General features: G+C 34.0%; 1 protein-coding gene across 2 annotated transcripts; it reads left to right on the forward strand.

Annotated features, from left to right (window-relative positions):
- Positions 1–2,948: 2,948 nt before the first annotated feature.
- LOC133678306 (CRM-domain containing factor CFM3, chloroplastic/mitochondrial) lies at positions 2,949–14,321 on the forward strand. 2 transcript variants are annotated; one of them, XM_062100591.1, is made up of 10 exons: positions 2,949–3,912; positions 8,669–9,137; positions 9,222–9,352; positions 9,650–9,994; positions 10,613–10,769; positions 10,848–11,140; positions 11,249–11,308; positions 12,955–13,038; positions 13,241–13,439; positions 13,872–14,321. In XM_062100591.1, exons 1-9 carry the CDS (start codon positions 3,115–3,117, stop codon positions 13,325–13,327), a joined length of 2,424 nt encoding a protein of 807 aa, XP_061956575.1. In that variant the 5' UTR covers positions 2,949–3,114; the 3' UTR covers positions 13,328–13,439; positions 13,872–14,321. The 2 variants fall into 2 exon arrangements, with proteins under 2 accessions (XP_061956575.1, XP_061956576.1); XM_062100592.1 differs by having other exon boundaries at positions 13,241–13,385.
- Positions 14,322–21,585: the final 7,264 nt, after the last annotated feature.

Here is a 21,585-nt window from a genome sequence, read left to right on the forward strand (position 1 = left end):
AGCTTTTCATATCTACAGTACATCATATATATATATATATATATATATATATATATATATATATATATATATATTTAGTATAAGATTAAAGTTATATGTTCTATTTATGAGGGTAGGTTTGTATTGTTTTCCCATCTCTTTAACAGTACACTAAAGTCATGCAAAACAATAAATTTTAAAAGAGACTTACTAAAATTTTTATTGAGATACAAACCTCATCATTAACTAGGTATATATCTTTTATTAAAACTAACTCATATAAAGTAATGGTCTTCATTTTATACTTAAAAAGGAAGATGTTGTTGGATTTAGACTAGAAAAGAGAAATGGCAACTAGTAGTTTGTTATTTGGCTTGATGGTGATTCTAGATAATTAGATAATGTTAAAGACCTTTTGATATTTTCATTACTTACCAAAGTGTTGCATCTTTCTCAACTACATGATATAATTTGCAATGGTGACTTTAAGCCATATTGAGTTGAACTTTTTCCACTTATTGAGGTTTACATGGTTTTCTTGAAGGGAAAGTCTTTTTCTATCAATGTTAAAAGGCAAATTGTCTATTTTCTTTTTCTTTTTTAGGAACATGTATATTAAATAGGCCAAGACACTCTCCCATCATGTTTTTTTTTCTAGTGCTTTGCAAACTATGCACCAATTAATATAAAGAGGCTAATCAACATAATTCTGAAAAAAGATGACGAGTGTAATTTTTTATGGAGTACAACTTGAGGATGCCATTTTGGTGTTTAGAGAAGATTAACAAGTTTTTAAGTTCTTAATTTTCTCTATCTGAAACCTCTAAGTCTATTGAAAGAAGAAATGATGTTTTTGCATGGAAGATGAAGAATTTGTTTTAATAGAAGAATTTTATAAAACATAAGCATTACACCTGAAATTGATAGGGTGCTCTGGTGTTAAAACAATTTTATTAGTTGATATGAGATATATGTACTAACAGTATGATCTATACTTTTAGATAAATAATGCTCATTATTCATATCATGAATGGTTGATTTGTTTGATAGATTCCATTATTATCATAATATGAGAATATTCTTTATTTAGTCTAGAATTATAGGAATATGAGAGGTGGTTTATACAAAAAATAAACATCCATATGTTGACGATGTAATAATACTAATTCTTCAATACTAAACATGGGAAGGGAGGCTAGAATCGATCAATAATAATAAAACTGATCATATCTAAGAAGAGTTCATATTGACTATATAAGATATAGAATGATTAACCGTAACAACAAAAGTTCACATAATTGACAGGAAGAATAATTCATATTCAAATCAGTAGTTCTATGTGGAAAAATTGATATCTATAGATTAAGTTAAGACTCATGTAATTACTAAAAGAGAAACATAAAAAAAGTTAGAATTTAGTTTGTTTGAGAATTTGTCATATAATCTTCTTATTTGATATGAATAATCTATATAGGATTAGATCTAGATATTTATATGAAACTCTAATATTGTACTAATATACATAAGGCATCCAGTTATTGAAAAAAATGACTAGTTCCATATATATAATTTTTTAATGCAATTTACAGCTTTCTTGCAATTTAATCTTTTTTTCTTCATTTATTGTTTTTTTTTCTTGTATAACTTTCCTTTACATTCTAGTTTGTTTTTTTCTTTAAACTTTTAGTTCATTTACTTGACATATACTAAAATAATATATCTTTCTTAAAGATGAGTATATTGGAGAACCCACACTCCATTTATTTGTGAGGTTATTATTTACTTTTGATCGGAATTAAATTCCTAGTTGTAATTTTTCCTTATTAGAAGTGGAAAACAAGATTCCTATTTAAAATAACATGAAACTAATATGATAGACCAAACTACCATTCATAATTATAAAACTGACTCAAGGGTTAACTTGGGTTAGGCCCTAAATCCTAAGTTAAGAGGGTTAACTCGAATTAATTCAAAATTATTATTATCTAAAGGATATTTATGTAATTTCATATCCATCCCTCTTTTTATATCTTCCTATTCTCACTTTTACTCCTTAATGTATCTTGCCTTTCTTTTTTGTGTTTTTCTTTTTAGTTTTAATTTTAACAAAAAAAAAAGAAAAATAAAAGAAGAAACTATGTTGTTTTTTATCGAGGATGTGTGCGATAAAGACAACAAGGGATTAGTGAGCAAGGGGGATTGGTAGACAAATTAGATAAGCTTTTAGCCACGATAGCCAACATGATTTAGCTCCCATGGTTAATGATTTTTTCAAGAATGTTTGTAACTTCGATGTGGATTTTTAGTGTAACAATAATGTTGATTCTTCATTGTAATCTCTCTAATCTTTACCATCTCGGCGACAAGATTTCAATAATTTTTATTCTCACCTTTTTACCAATCTATTAACAAAAGAATTTTTAATTTTGTATAGAAATTGAAATTGAGCATAATTCATAAAAAAAATGAATTGAATTATGTTAAGATTTTCTTATAAAATATTTTCTTTTTAAAAGAAAAGGTGAATAGGTTTAACATGGGATGATTAAGGATTGACTTAGATTTTTAATTAAGTTAAACATTTTTAATTTTGGATTTTTTTTTAACTTGAAATGGTCTAGATATCTCTGTTTGTTTTTGTATTTTAAAAGTATTTTAAAAAAATTAAATTTTTTTGTTTTAAATTAATATTTTTTAATTATTTTTAGATTATTTTGATCCATTAATATTAAAAATAAAAAAATATTATTTTAATATATTTTTTTTTAAAAAATTATTTTAAAAAATAACGGTCTTCTTATTGGAATTTTTATTAGCATGCTATAATATCAAACAAGGGGTCACGTGATTCAAGCCCAAGAAATCCCAACTGTTATTGTCCAAAATGTACCAAGCTCGAAGGCCGATGCCATGTCACCCAAAATAAAAAAAATATCCACCAATTTCTGAGTTATAAAGAAAATAAAAAATCTTATCCTACCATTCCATCATCTCCTCCAACTCCAACACTATAATTCCAACTGGAACACTCTAAGAAAGTCTCTTCAACCTAAAACTTTCTCACCTTCCAAACAAGAGCTTCTTCAGACAACATATGAAACACCAAACCACAGAAGCAACATCATAAGCTGTCATATGATGACCTTCACAACTGCAAAATTAACAGAATTGCCACTGAGAACCACCTCCACACTGCCCCTCAGCTCCCACTCCCTCTTATCTAAAATCGCCACATTTCAATCCCTCAAAAAACCCTTCTCCACTGCAACTTCATCTTCACTTAGAACCAACAAAACCCCTAAAACCCAACAAAAAAACCCTAATTGGATCTCCAAATGGAAGCCTTCTCAAAACCATTCGATCAAAAACCCTCCATCAAAAGTCAGTCAAGAAAAGCCTCATTATTTCTCCAATGACAAGGGCCAAAATGCCATTGAAAGAATCGTACTACGGTTAAGAAATTTAGGGTTAGGATCAGACGATGAAGATGAATTAGAAGGATTGGAGGGGAGTGAAATCAATGGTGGTGGTTTAACGGGAGAAGAAAGACTTGGAGACTTGTTAAAGAGAGAGTGGGTCCGGCCGGATACAGTGGTTTTCAGTAACGATGAGGGTAGTGACAGTGATGAATCTGTGTTGCCATGGGAGAGGGAAGAAAGGGGGGCAGTGGAAATGGAAGGAGGGATAGAGAGTGGGAGGAAAAGGAGAGGAAAGGCGCCGACTTTGGCAGAATTGACAATAGAAGATGAGGAATTGAGGAGGCTGAGGAGAATGGGGATGTTTATTAGGGAGAGGATTAGTATTCCGAAAGCTGGGATTACTAATGCGATTTTGGAGAACATTCATGATAGGTGGAGGAAAGAAGAGTTGGTTAGACTTAAGTTTCATGAGGTTCTTGCTCATGATATGAAGACTGCTCACGAGATTGTTGAGGTTAATTTCTAGCCTGATTAATTGTTTGCCATGTTATTTGATTTTTATTCAAATCATGGTGCAATTATGCTATATTTATGATCAATTATGGTGTTAGGCATCAAATGCATTTGTTATTATAGTCATGCTGAATTATGTTGTTGAATGATGCTAGAGATGCTGTTGGTAAAGTTATTAAACTATCCAATGGAAACCTGATATAGGTTGTGTTATCGTTCTTGTAAAATGACGTTATAGGCTTGTGATTTAATGATTGATGTGTTAATTTAGTAATCTTAAGCACCTTTACCATTATTATATGTTGTTTCCCTTTCTCTTGTGGAAGATGTTATGATACTTTGCTTGAAGGAACCTTCTTGTTTATGTGTTGCTAAGTGTTTAGTTTTAATAAATTTGTTCCTTTTATCACTGTTCTACAATTTTTTTTTTTACTATTGTGGTGAATGATGGTATTTTGTTTGTTTGAGTGCCATGCTGATGTAGTAGAGATTTTGTTTAGTGTCCTAAAAAGGATTTGTTGAGAGCTAGGGTTGTAGAATTAGGGATTCTTGGTGGGAATTAGGGTTAGGGTTTGATGTATATGGAATTGGGATGGATTAAGGATGTGTTAGGATGATTTGGGGGTTGCTATTGTCATAGTTGTTAGAATCTTATGTTTCATGATTCAAATCTTACAACTCGTCGCAATTCATATACAAAATGACTGGATTCGTGGGGTGAATCCTAGATGTAAAAGGATCTTACAATTCAATCATGGATTTGATTCGATTCAATAGAGTTTACGGGTCAACACAAATAGAAAATGAAAGTAAATGCATAATTTTTAAAGAGATGCTAAGCTAGGAATGCTAAGTTTACAGGTCATGGATGACAACAACACATAAACAATTTTCTTTGAAAAATACATCTACTTGAAACTGAAACAAATTATAAATTAAATTTTCACAAAGAAAGAAAAGGGTGAAATAAAGCAAGAGCATCTAAGTCAGCCAGAATGACAGGTGATTTCAAAATTGAGGAAGAATAAGGTTGCTAATTATTCTTTATTAAAACTAGGTTTAACTAGTTAGAAGGTAGCTTTTAGATATTCAAGTTATTGAGTCATTAGAATGATCAAGTACCAATGAACAATATGTTGAATTTTGAGACTTTGGGGTCATTTACTGAACAATTTTGCATCAAGTTATTGACACACATTTTGTTTTGTAAATGCTCATTTTTTCTTTATTTTAGAAACATTTAGTATGTTATTTATCTTTTATGATATCATTTTCAATTGTTATTGAATGTTAAGATTCACAATCCCAAAAATAGGCTTTTTGATTCATGATTCAAATCTTGATTTGACAACTATGAGTAGCACTGAATAGTAACCAAGGTCAAAGTCGTACAATTTCATGGAATAGGTGCTCCTTTTACAGGCACCAAAACCATAGTAGTCTTTAAACTAAACAAGATATAGAAATTTAAGTTTGAAAAGTATAACACTTAATGAAAAACTCCAAATTAATACTTGATCTAAAATATGCTAAGATTCCTCAATAGCATTAATATGCCTAAGCAAAATAAATTCCTAAATAGTCTAGTTTACAAGAAACACTAGAATATGCAGAATTAAAAAACTTATTTTTCTTTGACTGCATCTGTTACGGTCCCAAGATTGCGATCGAGTTACAGGGCGATTGACTGTAAAATCCACCTGTAAAGAATGGTGTTTACCCAACTTTCTTCCCTTATGACCTATTTTGAAAATATATGAAGGGCTCGTTTAAGAGAGAACCCAACGATCTCAATGCAAATAAGATTCAAATTTCTTCTCTAATTACTCCATGTCTTTGCTTACAATTTAAACAACTTGTTCAATAACCAACTCCTAAAAAGTTGGCACCACTACTGCACTATCTAAACCATCAGCATAAAAATAGAAATAACAATTAAATAAAATAAGATATGCATGAAATCTGCCAGCTGGAGCATAATGCAAGACTGGCCATCCTAGCTTCAACTCCCAGTATTTTTAGCAGCCACAACTCCCAGTATTTTTAGCAGCCACAACTCCTAGTCTTCAGCAGCCACATCACCCACGTCTCTGATACATTTCCCTTTAGCCAACTTCTTATCCACGTGGACGTTGTTCATAACATTACCGCCTCCATTAATATGGCACTTGGCCGCAAGTGCAAAAGAAGGAAAACGGCTACTGAAAGATGACACATCTTCCCAAGAAGAATCTGCAGGAGACAAACCGTCCCAATGGACCAAAACTTGGTGTGTATTGTGAATAAAACGAGAATCCAGAATAGCCTTGGGCAGAGGTTGAAGTTCTCCCTGTGTGAGAACAGGTAAGGAAGGTTCAATGGAAACAGATGTGCCATGGAAAGGTTTGAGGCAGGACACATGAAAAACAGGGTGGAGTTTGGTGGAAGAAGGAGTTCTAATTTGTAAGCCACAGTGCCTACTTTGGCAATAATAGGAAAAGGGCCATAGAAACGGGGGGAGAGTTTAGTGTATTTGGAGGAAGAAAGGCTAAGCTGGCGGTGAGGGTGCAGTTTTAGTAAAACAAGATCACCAATTTGGTAGTGAATAGGACGATGCTTAGCATCATACCGAGCCTTCATGGAATTCTGAGCTTGAATTAAACGGGTGCGAAGATCTTGAAGAACCAAGTCTCGATTGAATAATTCCTGATCCACTGCCTCGAGTTTAGCAACACCAGGACAATAAGACAACATAGTGGGAGGAGACCGACCATAAACGACCTCAAATGGAGTGGCTTTAAGAGAAGAGTGGTAGCTAGTGTTGTAGCAGTACTCTACCCAAGGTAGCCATTGAAACCAGCAGCGAGGACGGTCACTGGTAAAGCAACGCAGATACATCTTGATAGTGCGGTTGACAACCTCGGTCTGTCCATCACTCTGGGGATGATAAGCTGTACTAAAAGCCAATTTGGTGCCACTCAAGCGAAACAATTCAGTCCAATGGTTCACACGTCAGTCCTAGTTTTGTCACCCACCGAGAACCCAGGAAGCTATGAGTACTTCCTGAATCAATTAAAATCAGTAAGTGATGTTGTCCAATGATGCCCTGAATTCTCATCGTTTTGCCTCCAGAATTCTCTCCCATGATGGCATGCAAAGATATTTCTGGTGGAAGATCTTCTTCAAATTCATGGTCCTCATTATCTTCCTGGACGGATTCATCCACCCCATCTAGCCAGAACAAGCGCTTGCATTGATGTCCCCGATTGTAAACCTCATCACAGTTGAAGCATAAACCTTTGGCTCGTCTTTCATCCATCTCATTCCGGCTAAGTCGTTTGAAAGTTTTTTGGTTGGAAGAACTGGATGATGTATTTGATGATGGTTTATAAGCGGACGGTATGAACCGCTTGGCTCCACTTCGTCTCTCATATAAACGTGCGAGACTCATGGCACTAATTAAATCTCTGGGTCTGTGCAATTCTACCTCAATTGCGATGTATTCTTGTAACCCACTGATGAAAATCTCCACTTCTTGTTCTGTTGTGAGAGGACCTGCTCGGGCTGCCAATTGCTCAAACTTACGTTGAAATTCCTCCACGGTGCCGCCTTGTCTTAGCTTGGAAAGTTCCCCCAGTTTATTGCTTTGAATGGATGGACCAAAACGAAGATGGCATTGTCATTTAAATTCTTCCCAAGAGATGCCAGGACGATCCCTATCCAATTTGAGGAACCAAACTTGTGCATCCTCATCTAAGTGATACGAAGCAATTTCTACCTTTTCTTCCTCTGGAATATGTTGGTGGAGGAAGAAATGATCACAACGACTCAGCCACGCAAGCGGGTCAATTTTTCCATCATAAAGAGGAAATTCCAACCGGCTGTATCTGGGTAGTTGTATATGCCCCTCCAAACGATTACCTGTCGGAGGATGTCCTCGTGGTCCCCGATTCACACTTCCATCATCTCCATGTTGAGCCTCTAACCTGGTGGCCGCTAAATCCCGAGAAAGTTCTTCAATGCGAGCAGAGAGATGCTCCCTTTCTGTTCGATCGTGTTGGCGGTTCTCCTGATACATCTTCATGAAGGTCTCAAATTGAACCTGTAGATTGTTTGAAGAATCACCCATAACTTCCGGCTCTGATACCAATTTGTTACGGTCCCAAGATTGCGATCGAGTTACAGGGCGATTGACTGTAAAATCCACCTGTAAAGAATGGTGTTTACCCGACTTTCTTCCCTTATGACCTATTTTGAAAATATATGAAGGGCTCGTTTAAGAGAGAACCCAACGATCTCAATGCAAATAAGATTCAAATTTCTTCTCTAATTACTCCATGTCTTTGCTTACAATTTAAACAACTTGTTCAATAACCAACTCCTAAAAAGTTGGCACCACTACTGCACTATCTAAACCATCAGCATAAAAATAGAAATAACAATTAAATAAAATAAGATATGCATGAAATCTGCCAGCTGGAGCATAATGCAATACTGGCCATCCTAGCTTCAACTCCCAGTATTTTTAGCAGCCACAACTCCTAGTCTTCAGCAGCCACATCACCCACATCTCTGATACATTTCCCTTTAGCCAACTTCTTATCCACGTGGACGTTGTTCATAACAGCATCACATGCTTATGGTTGTAAGAATTATGCCTGAGTGTGTTATGTATAAGTTACTTCACATGTTTAGCATGATAAATTTTCTGGTAGGTATGTCTAACATAAATGATAAGAATTTGGCAAATGCAACTAACTGGTTGGTGTCATGTTCAGCGTCGAACAGGAGGATTAGTTATATGGAGAGCAGGGAGTGTTATGGTGGTGTTTCGTGGAACTAACTATCAAGGGCCTCCATCTAAGTTGCAACCTGCTGATAGAGAAGGGGATGCTCTCTTTGTCCCAGATGTTTCTTCTACTGACAGTGTTATAACAAGAAGCAGCAACATTGCAACTTCATCTTCTGAAAAGAGTAAATTAGTAATGAGGATAACAGAACCTACTGAGAACATGACAGAAGAGGAAGCTGAACTTAACAGCCTGCTAGATGATTTGGGACCCCGTTTTGAGGAGTGGTGGGGTACAGGATTACTTCCAGTTGATGCTGATTTGCTTCCTCCAAAAGTTCCTTGTTACAAAACTCCTTTTAGGCTTCTTCCTGTTGGAATGCGGGCACGGCTTACTAATGCGGAAATGACTAATATGCGAAAGCTTGCTAAAGCACTTCCTTGTCATTTTGCCCTTGGTATTACTCACCTTCTACAAAATCTTCACTTTAAAGTTCCAATATTTTTTACATTATATTTTGTCATAAACTTATCTTATGTAGGGAGAAACAGAAACCATCAAGGGCTGGCTGTCGCCATACTCAAGCTTTGGGAGAAAAGCTTAGTTGCAAAGATTGCTGTAAAACGGGGTATCCAGAATACAAATAACAAACTGATGGCAGATGAACTAAAGGTTTGTTACATGCATCTAACTGGTCAACAAAATATGTAGTATTGAATTTGTATGCTCATTGCAGGTTTTTTTACATCAATAATTTGTAGTCCCAGCTGTTTTTAATAGCAAAGTTCCAGGGTCATTTAATTTACCATTTTTTCTTTCTGATTCATGTTATTTCACTTCCCCCTTGTGGTTCTTCATTCTCCTTCATAGATGACATGCTTTGCTTGGTAGAAGAGACAGAAGAATGCATTACGTATACAAACAAAGTATTAAAGTTTGATGGTGTTAAATTTTCATTAATTTTTGCAGATGTTAACTGGTGGTGTGTTATTGCTCAGAAACAAGTATTACATTGTAATATTCCGAGGAAAGGATTTTCTGCCACAGAGTGTAGCTGCTGCTTTAGCAGAGAGACAGGAAGTGACGAAACAGATTCAAGATGTTGAAGAGAGAGTGCGAAGCAATTCAGTGGAGGCAGCACCATCAGGTGAAGATGAAGGAAAGGCGCTTGCAGGCACATTGGCAGAGTTTTATGAGGCTCAAGCACGGTGGGGAAGAGATATATCCACTGAAGAGCGTGAAAAGATGATTGAAGAAGCTTCCAAAGCTAAAACTGCGAGGCTCGTCAAACGAACTGAACATAAATTAGCTATTGTAAGTATGATTTCTTATTTCACACAGTCTGATTTCTAAAAGACCTTGCTGAAGCATCATATGTCAGAGGCTTGTTTTTTGCCTGTGTGCTCACCTTGTTTGATCCAAGAGAAGCTTCATTCTAACCATTTTTAAATGTATGGGTTTTAGGATGTTGAACTCCCTGAAATTCCTTTGATGAACTCTTCTAGTTATTTTTCATTTTCATATCAGATTAATTAAACATTTGACGTCCTCTGTTTGAGATATGTAATGCATAGTTCATATACTTGCTTGGAAGCCCTTTTTTAAGATTTATTTATAAAAAAATAAGTTTGCAACCAAAAAAGTTGCTGGTGTGAGACTCGAGAGTATAGCTCATAAAAATTCTGAAGTCTAAGCCTATCTCCCAGTTAAGTATGGGTTTCAGCTGTTTTTATTTACTGCTCTGTTCTTTATATACTCAAAATCAACATCATCCTCCATGCTTGATGGACTATGGTGGTTTTTGTTCAAGTAGATGGTTATCTCATAGCATCATATCCTAATTTATTGTTTTTATCTGTGATGGACTGTAATGTCATCATCTTATCTATTATAAATATTTATAACTTGGATGAATATTTGAATTCCTGTCAGGCCCAGGCCAAGAAGCTTAGAGCTGAGAGTCTGTTATCCAAGATAGAAACTACAATGGTTCCTTCTGGTCCTGATTTTGATCAAGAAACAATCAGTGAGGAGGAAAGGGTTATGTTTCGCAGAGTTGGTTTAAGAATGAAGGCTTACTTGCCACTAGGTTTGTATTCTTAAGTTCATTGACTGAACTTTGAAGTCAGAGCTGAAAATCTGATGGCCTGTCTGTGCTAACGTGTAGGTATTCGTGGTGTTTTTGATGGTGTCATTGAGAATATGCATTTGCATTGGAAGCATAGAGAACTTGTGAAGCTAATATCCAAACAAAAGACTCTTGCATTTGTGGAAGATACAGCAAAATTGTTGGAATATGAGAGTGGTGGGGTATTAGTGGCAATAGAAAGAGTTCCCAAAGGGTTTGCTCTTATTTATTATCGTGGGAAGAATTACCGTCGACCAATCAGCATAAGGCCAAGAAACCTTCTAACAAAGGCAAAAGCATTGAAGCGTTCAGTGGCCATGCAAAGACATGAGGTTTCCATTTCCCATTGTCTCATGCTTTGATTTTTCCATTATATTTATAACCATGGTCATCTATAAATGTGATTGATGTCCTTTGTATCCCTGTGTGGGTTCATGCAGGCCCTTAGTCAGCACATATTTGAATTGGAAAAGAACATCGAAGAAATGGTGAAAGAAATGGTACGAATCTGTTTTCTAGTTTACATCTATTAAAATAGAATTACTGGATATTTCTTCTGCATGTGCATGCTCGCCAACTTCAGTGCCCCCCCCCCCCCCAGAAAAAAAAAAGAAAAAAAAAAGGCTTTTCCAAAATCTTCAATATATATATATATAAAAATTTTTTTGTTGGGGGAGGGGGTGTTATTTGCCTATTTCTGAATGCCTGAAAGGGAAAAAAAAGAGTGTTCTCTCTTCAAGCAATAAAGCAGTATGAAGTAAGTAAATTTGGTAGTCAAGCGAGGACTAATTGTGAGGTGCTATTTATTGTGTAATTGGAGAATTGTTTCCTATCAAAATAGGACTGGATCATTATAAATAGGTTGATGAGGAATAATGCATTGGACTGTTGTTTGTTTTCTTTTTTTATTAGCTTGTGGTTCAAGTTGTGAGGGTATGATCCCCCCCTTTATGAGAGTGTGTAAGGATTTTAGGATTGAGTTTGAGAATTAAATCCAATATTATCTATTATCACTTTGTTTATCTTGGTTGGTTTCCTTTGTATTAAATTGGCGCATTTATGGTAGTATGATAGAATCTTGGTAGTAAATTGATTTTCTTTGGACTTGGCAATCTCCACTAGTGGAACCATGAATTGGCTTGGTTACAGAACTGCAATGTCGACCCTTCTTCATGTAGATGATGCTACAGGCTCATACTTGAATAGCGGTCCTTGATAAGATTAAGATCATTGTTTGTAAATTAACCTTAAGGGTTTGTTTGTAAACAAGGATGGATTGGATAAAGTGAGAAGATGAAGAGGAAAAAGGATGGATGCTATCTGTCCATGAAGTTGTTTGGCTAGCAAGGGAGGAGAAGGATAGAAGTCAACTTGTCCAAATTGGAAGGATTGAAAAACTATAAGCGAGGAATGAATGATAGGAAGGATCTTTGCAATCCTTTCTTGGGTCATTAGCCCTCTTGCTTAACAAAAGAAAGACCTCATCTATCCACCATCATCCATCCTGCCCCCATCACGCCTGGCAAACAGACCCTATGGATTGCAATAATGGGAAGACACATTTCATCTCTTTTGTTTTTGGCATTTTGTTTATGATGTGGAAAATTTGGAATGTTTTTGGCCCATGGTGGTGAACAGTGACTAAATTCTGGTAAGAGTAGAGGACATATTGAGGAGTATGCTAGTTTTTAGGGTAAGTATTACTGTGTGCAATGTGATTGAGGGGAACTCAAGAATATTTAAAGACTACTTCATCAAAGCAGTTGCTTGGGGAACAGAATTGTGGTTTTGGCCTCTTATTGTGTGCTATTTCAGGGAGTTTAAGATCTTTAGCAGATGATCACCACTTCAGGAAAGCTTCAATGTGTTTAATTATTTATTTTCCCTTTGCATTCTTACCCTTGTTGTGCTCATTCTAATCTTGCCTGCCACAAAATGGTCTATCAGGGGGCAGTTAAATATGCAGAATGCTTCAAGAAAGATGTTTAATATTCTTCTGTTGCTGGTTATAAATTGTACTTTAGTATCATGTGTTGCAGCCTCTGTCATCCTTGTTGCTTTCTATTTTTCGTTTTATTTAATTGCTTTTGTGCCTCCTGTAAAAAAGATTAGTTGAACCAGAGAACTTTGTGTTTTTTATTGACAGGGGCTTTCTAAAGAAGAAGAGAATGAGAATAATTGGAGCTCAGAGGAACATGCCCCCTTAAATAATGTCTCAAAATTAACCCAAGTTAGTATTATGCTTTGTTCTCTTTGCTATTTGTCTTTTAATCATTACCTAAAAGTTTTGAATTCTGTCCCTTGTTGAGGGCTTGGGTGAGTTTAGCTTGGGGTTCAATTTTCCTGCTGCTTCAATTGCTGATTTTAGTTGTTTCTGAGGAGAGAGTTATTCTCTTGTAATTAGAATATTTTGTTTTTGTATGAATGTTCAGAGTGAGGATAAAGCCTTTTTCACCGAGTCTGATAGCGAAGATGATTATAATGAGGGCATTAATTGTGAAGCTGCCGAAGATTTTTGAATTTTCAAGCTTCAAAAGTCATTATCACCGTGGAACACAAATAATTCACAAGTTTTATGTAAGTTATTGAAGTAACTGGATTGAATTTTTGTGTTCCAAGACTTTAATGCAGGTAAGCATCATGCTTTATCCTGTTTGATCATTTTTCTGGTATTTTCTTGAATTTGATATAATCTTTACCATCTTATTTGTAATTAAATTTGCATTTGCAGCTATAGACTTCTTTTGAACTATTCCTGAAAAGACTTGTAAAACTCTTTTTTTTTTTTATATCAATCTTAAAGACTTGTAAAGCCTTATAGGTGGTTATGTTATAGGAGTTGAACACAGTGGTGTTTTCCGATTTATCTTCCCATAAAAGTCGCTGGTTAGTGATTCTTGTGTGGTGTAATGTTAGTAGTTGGCTAATAGTTTTTGCAGATGTGCATTGTTGCAGTCCTTTTCAGTTCTGTGTCTAAAGTAATCTTTTGAGGTCAGATGCATAATATTATATTGAAAAATCTAATGCTTTCTGATCTAACCATGTTTTTCAAATTCATTCCAGGAGGTTCCATGATAGGATCATTTGCAATTGCAGTGGATGATTCTTGTACACTTTGAAGCTGGAAGGGCATATTGCTGTTGGAATTAACACAATGAATGATTTGCTTAGGTTTGCCTACATATTGTTGCAATTCAACAAAAACCTTTGTTCACTGGCCGTTAATTGATTCATGCCTGATTGCAAACTTGAGGTTCGAGTTGAACTGCAATCTGCATTCGTCACCGACGAAAGTGCTGGTTCGCTTTCTGTTCAAACTGAAATTTGGTGATAACATATTGTATCAGTCGGTGTAGTAAAGTCAAATTTTCCCAGGTGAAGTTACCTGTAACCAACCAGTGATAATGCACTCTTTCAGACTGATTTATCTTCAATGATTGTATGTGTAAAAGCTTTATATATATATTGTAAAGCGTTTTTGTGGCAATAAAGTGTAAAACAATTACCTTTGTATGTCCCCTTACCTTTCTAGTTGAGCTGGTCAGCCTTAAGAATTAATCCTTTACGTCATTTTATCCCATGTGATAAACTAGCTGTCTTTCTATCCTACCGATTAGCGTGACTGGCATCAGCATTCCTTTTTCCTTGGAGAGGTCTCAGAGTTTTCTTTCCTTGAATGGATGAAAATGAAGTCTCTGTGAATAGTTTTGAACTCCCGTAATTACGAGGCATCAATCGAAATCCTTGTGCTCTTTTTTGCTAGTCCAGTGGTGTGTATTTCCCAGCAAGACCTATAACATGTTGGCATTATCCCTGGCTTGTGAGACCGTGCAACCTCCAGACTTTCCACAGTAACAGACAATTGCTTGTACTCTCCAAGAACAGAATCAGAATTCTCATCTCGTGAGAGTAATTTCTTGCATCCTTTAGCAGTCTGTTAAATCTTGTTCTTTACAATGTCTTTTTGTTGAATAGCCAAGGCATTGCTGCTAAAACACCTTTTTCTGGGATATTTTTTTTGTTTCGCAAAGTTCCCTCTAAGTTCTCACACCAGTTTGCAAATTATAACCGGATATCACCATAATGAGTCGAGAACTGACCAACATCCAATTCATACACTGGCAGATAGGGCGTTGATGTTTTTCTGATAGTGTGTCCAGTCAAGAAAGATCATGTTTTCGTTGAGAGACAGACACCATGGAAACAAGTTATTTAAAATCTTGATTTTGACACGGCACAGAAAATACAAAACAAACTCGGATCATAAAAACGAATCGTAAAATCATAAGGAATTTTAAAATACATTAAAAAAAATTCATGCTTCAAATAAAAATTCATAGCACTTTAAAATACATGCTTCAAATAAAAATCCATACATAGTTCAAACACCTTAAAATACATGGTTCAAATAAAAATCCATACATAATTTAAATAACTTTTCATTAGCTAATAATTAACAAACTTAAAACAAATAATCTGCTGGTGTGTCATGTAAACTAAAACCAGCTTCATTGCCTTCATTTTCCTCATTATTCCTCAGATATTCATCAATATCATTAGCATCAAGAGGATTATTAATGTTACTACTAGTACCAACACTAAAATTATGAGCATTAGTGCTACTACTAGTACCAACACCAATATCATCAATTTGAATCTCCAAATCATTTTCAATATCATGACTCTCCATTTCAGCATCATTAGGAATTTCTTCTTCATCACTTTCATCTTCATTACCATTTTTTCTTCGTGTTGCACTGTCAATAGCACCAAGTAAATCAATGTTTGAATGTTTTTCTCCCTCGGTTATCCAATCATCATCAGATGAAAGATCATTTTCTACACCAAAATCATCAGCTTGTTTTTCGACTTGATTATCATTCAATTTCAGATTGCACATTACAAATACCAAGTCATTCATTTTTCTCTAGTGCAAACGATTTCTTAGTTTTGTATGAACCTATATAAACAATTCAAATTTATAAGATTTTTATAAAATATTTCAACATTTAAATAATAAAATAAAAAAACTCATCATTTCAAATGCACTGCATTTACGCTCACATCCAGATGAAGTACAAGTCAAGCTTAGAACTCGGATTGCAAACCTTTGTAATTCTGGACATTCATCCCCATAAGAATCCCACCATTGAGCTGGAGGTTTTTTTTTTTGTAATCTATTGTTGTCTTGGCAACCTCAATGCCAAACAACCCAATATTTAAATAAACCTTTTTTTTTTATCTCTTGTTGTCTTGCCTCTATTGCTTTATATATAAAACCCATAGCTGATTTCTCATCAGAATCAACTAATTGAAAAACTTTAATTAGAGGATACACTGTCTTAATACATGTAGTAACATCATGCCAAAACCTGATGTCCAAAACACAATTTTGAATTCGTTTCTCTTCTTCTATTCTTGCAAACCTACATGAACTCTACTGTTTGGAAGTAAACATAGTCATTAACTGCATTTTATGATCATTCAAACATCCTAGAGTCAAATATGCAGTAGCAAACCGAGTGGCAGCAGACCTAATCAAATCCTTTCCTTTCGTAAAGTGCTTTAACATGGAAATAAGAATAGTTCTTGAATAAATATATGAGGTGATTCTCCTTCCCTTAGCAATAGTTACTTGATGAACCTCTAACTTCTTCTTAAAATCCTCTAATATCAAGTCAATACAATGGGCAGCACATGGTGTCCAAAACAAACTCTCTTTTTTTTCCATCAATAATTTTCCCGCTGCCTTATAATTTGCAGCATTATCGGTGACTACTTGGATAACATTTTCCTCCCCAATCCTCTCCACAATGGCATCTAACATCTCAAATACCTTATCAACAGTCTTGGACATATTAGAAGTATCCACCGATGACAAAAAAAAAACTATCCCTTTAGGACTATTAGCCAAAAAGTTACAAATACAACGTCTTTTTTTTATCTGTCCATCCATCAGACATTATTGAACAACCAATTTTTTTTCCATTCTAGCTTGTACTCCTTAAGCAAATTTATTGTTTGATCCACTTCTTGCTTCAAATATTTCTCTCTAATATCATGGTAGGATGGAGGCTTGAAACCTGGCTTATGCTTTGCAACCAATTCAAGTGCCTTAAGAAACTCAGGGTTTTTTACACAATTAAATGGAATTGCACTAGTGTAAAAAAACCTTGCAATTTGTCGACATGCTTCTTCTCTAATATCCCTTTTTAGCAATTGATTTAGGGTTGTTTGTGTACTTCCACTCCCACTAGCTACTCTCTTTCCTTTGTCATTAGAGCTAATTTTTTTTATTTCATCATTTACACTATATTGATGGGCCTTTTTTTTTCCAGTTGCTTCTAGATTTTTTTTACCAAAACACCTAAAATCATCTACTTAACATTTTCTGATACTTGCTGACATGGCTCAACATCCTTACGAGTGCAAGCCAAATGCTGTTTAAAATGAAAAATACCTCCACTGATAATTTTTTAACAATACTTGCACTGAACTTTTCTAGAATTCTTATCAATATCCATACCATGTTGCCATCCCACATCAAGCCTATTATCAGAAGAATTTTTTCTACATGCCATAAGTTCAACAATTCAAATCAGCTCTTAATCAATCCAAAAATTTTATGATTGTAATTAAATTTTTGTTAAAAAAGAAATACCATAATACATAACAGCTCATCTTCTATATTATTATCCAATTAGAAAACCTAAGATTGAGCTTACTAACATTGAAACTGAAAATAATAGCCAACAACCCATCTTCTATTCAAACTGAAAATAGAAATACTAGAATCAGCTCACTAACATTGAGCTATAAACACACACACACGGTAAACTTTGAATCTAAAATTCGCAGGCAAAATCTCAATAATAGACTGTAAAGATCAAAGCACCATGACAGGTTACAAACTTACAAGTTACAACCCTTTACAACTCAGCAAATGCAGCATAAAAACAGTCACACAACACTCTAAATTAGACTCATGCTCATGACACGTTACAACTTACAACCCAAATCCATTCATCACAAGTTTAAACCCAGTTAACTTGCAGTAGCAGCACTCTAGATTACAATAAATCCAGATCCAGCGTAAGAAAAAACAGAGTCACACACACACACACGGGGTTAAATTTGAATCTAAAATTCATAGGCAAAATCTCAATAATAGACAGAGTCACAAAAACTTTGAATCAAAATCTCAATCTTTAACATCATTAAACTGTAAAGATTAAAGCACCTAAAGGTCCTAAACAATAGTCACAAAAAGATTACAAACAGGGTAAGAAACGGACATGGTAAGAAACTAAGAATCTTATCTCTGTTCTGAGCAGTGAGCACTGAGCAGATCAATATTGCAGTTAAACTTGGAGCTTGCGAATCCAATCAAACTAATATTAGCATCAGAGTAAGAAATGGACAGGGAAAAAAAAGCACCCCCAGTTGCTGGTAGTTACCAACAGAGAAGAGAGAACTAGTGAATTTTTGCAGGAAGTTAAACAAGATAAACAGAGTAACTTATCTGGTGGAGACTGGAGAGACACCGTTGTTGTTGGGTGGGCTCTGGTTCTCATGGTGACTGGTGAAAAGGACGCCGTCGATGATGGAAAAATTAAAAAGATGAGGGGCGAGGGCTATTGTGGAGTACCGGTGGACGGTGGCTGATTGTTGGACCCTGGAATCGTGGACGGCTAAGAGAAAGAGATTAAGAGACTGAGTCATTGAGGAATCCTCACTGAGGAATCCTCAGTGATGATTTAGAATTTTGGGATTTCAATTTAGGGATTTTTTTATTATGAGCGTGAATGGTGAAATGTGAATTATGAAGAAAAGACTGCATACGTGATTGATGATTCGGTGAATTTGCATTTGCTCTGTTACAGCCGATAGGCGATCGACACCTGTCAGCAACTGCATTTTTATTTCCTGCGGATAAACTCGTTCAATCAGTGGTGAAATCACGATTTTATACGATTTCACCCGATTTTAACGATTTTACCCTATTTTGACATGATTTTATCCATTTTCGAGTTTTATAAATGATTTAACACGTAAAGCCTATATCAACTCGTAAAAACATACAATTTTACGAGTTGAATTGTGATTTTGACAACCTTGCATGGAAACTCTCACGTTCATGTGAGTATTAACAATTTACAGTTTAACCTTCTTATATTTCACTAGTAGATTTTTTTGGCTCTTGGGTCCCTGTAGTTTTTCAAACTTCACAATTCGGTCAACAAATTTCATTTTCTATCATATCTAGTCCCTGAAAGTTGAGAGAGGCGCGAGAGAAGAAGAGGAGAGCAAAGTTTCAGGTCATATTTTGGCAACAAAAATCATGGTGTCGTGTTTTGAATTTTGAGTTTTTAAGCTGTGTTTTGGGATTGGAAAAAAAGAAGCTTATGAAGGTTTTTAAGATGTGTTTTTTAAATGTTTTTAAATGAAAAAGAGTTAAAATTTGAGTTTCATAAATAAAAAAACCAAAACCTTAATTTTCCGGTCATTAGTAGTTGAAACATATACAAGCCTATGCACATAGACTTGATGCTCTTGGCTTTTTTTTTAATTATTTTTTTTATATTTTAAATTAAAATTCACTTCAAATAAAATAATTATAATTATTTCAAATAAGGTTAGAGCTTTCATAGTAATGTTATCAATTACTTTATAAATAATTATACATGAACTTAAATATTCAATTAGAATAAAATATTTTTTTATTTTTTTCATCATGCACTTCTTATACAATTTTCTCAAACTAATTAATTTTTTATTTTTGTTTAAAAAACCATATTATGAATAAAAAAGTAACATTTTTTTGTAAATAAATAAATTAATTAACAATGAAATGGAGTTTTATGTATACAATATTTTGACCAAAATTCATAATAAAAAATTGTTTGCTCGAAACAATGGTGTCTCCATTTTTTCTCGAAGAAGAAAAACAGTCTCTTGCATGTCAAAGACATTTTCTTTTTAATTTATTTTATCATGAAAATAATTTGATTTCCATGTATCATGACGAACTACGTATATAAATACGTATGGTTTATAGTTCGTTAAATATAATTAACAAAGAAATTAAAGCAAGATGGATATTCATTGTAGAAATGGCATTGTTGTAGTTTATTTCAACTTATGGTTTATTCTTTTCTTTTTTTTACTTTATGCATGGCTTCTTTAATACTGCCTCTTTTTTTTTCTTTTTTTTTTTTTATCTCAGAACTACTAAAGGTTTTTTTTAATTAATTTATTTTTTTATTTATTTTCATACGTGTTTTTTTTTTTGTCTATTGTTCTAAGAGTTTCTTTTATCTTCTTTAAATTCTTATTATTTTTTTTGTATAATTTCTTCAAAAACCTATCAATTTTCTTTCTTTCATACATGTCTTCTTTGTCTCGTGAAGTAGAGTGCATTTAGTTACTTTCTTGGAATATAAGAGATGAAAATGATAGGATCGAAGGAGATAAAATAGATAAAAAAAAAAAATTGTGTTTGATAATGGTGTACAAAATAGATGGATTATCTTTGTATTTTATTTAATTATGGTGAACAAGATAAAATAAAATATAAAAAAATTTATTTTAATGTTAATATGTACTTCTATCAAACTTATATATTTAGAAAAATTATTATTTTTATTTTAGTTCATATCGAGTGTTGAAATTAATAATATTATAATAACCCTATCTATAAAACTTGCATTGGCCTGTTAGGTCGACCGGGACCCAGTTGATTCGCGGTCTGGACTAGTTTAAGTTTAAGAAAAAATAGAGTAAGTATTGACCGATCCCATCCGAATTGGTCAAGAAAAGTCAACTCATGACTTAAGATAACATACTGGTAAAAAACGTATTGACTAGGTTAAAAGAATAATAAGAACTACTTTTATTTTTATATTGACTTGTGTCAACTTATGTATACTCGAGCCTTTCACTAGGTTAATTTGTCGAGTCGGGTTTTAAAACTTTAATAATAAACACTTTTATCTTTACGTTAACTCAGGTCAACGATCAACCTAACTAGTGATTTAGGTCAACTTATTTAATTTTTTTTTATTATTAAAATTTTTTATAATGATATTTTAAGAATAAAAAATAAAAAATATTACCTTTAAAAATATATCTTTTATGCAATTTCTGTTTTAAAAATATAGTTTCACTCCAAGATTATTCTATGAACATTTATTTTTATCTTATCTCTTCAACTAAATAAATTTTTATCTCTATTATTATTTTTGTTTCTTATATCATGAGATAATAAGTAGACACTAAATCAAATCATAGCCGAGTACGACTAGGGCCGGCTGAGTTTGCTACTTTTGTCTCCGAAACTTCTATGCTTTCACCTTGTAAAATTTTTGGTCTCTATACTCTTCTCATGTACATCACTAGCGTCTCTGATCTGCTTGCATTATTTTCATACATGATTTCTTATCTATGATATCTCTACATACATTTATAACTTCTTTAATTTTATATATTTTTATTTTGTACTATAATAATCAGATATGATCAAGATTTGAAAGCATTACAATCTCTGCAAAACGTTTCAAGAAGTGCGTGGCGATTTTTTTATATATATATAATTTAATTTAAATGAAACGCGCACACATATGAAGCAACACTCACCTGTTTCCATACTTTTCTTAAAACGCACAGGCAAGGTATAAAACTGGAGACATGTTTTGAAGAGGAATTTTTTTCCTGGAATTGCCCAAGTGGTTGCTTGGAGAACAATTTACGTATAACATTATCTAGTGTGCGAGAGAGA

This window comes from Populus nigra, chromosome 18 (assembly GCF_951802175.1).
Source record: "Populus nigra chromosome 18, ddPopNigr1.1, whole genome shotgun sequence".
Taxonomy (NCBI): domain Eukaryota; kingdom Viridiplantae; phylum Streptophyta; class Magnoliopsida; order Malpighiales; family Salicaceae; genus Populus; species Populus nigra.

Coding starts and splice junctions, on each gene's coding strand:
- LOC133678306 (XM_062100591.1), top strand. CDS start 3,115: ATGATGACCTTCACAACTGCAAAATTAACAGAATTGCCACTGAGAACC. Junction 9,353..9,649: donor TGATGGCAGATGAACTAAAG/GTTTGTTACATG, acceptor TAATTTTTGCAG/ATGTTAACTGGTGGTGTGTT. Junction 13,039..13,240: donor ATGTCTCAAAATTAACCCAA/GTTAGTATTATG, acceptor ATGAATGTTCAG/AGTGAGGATAAAGCCTTTTT.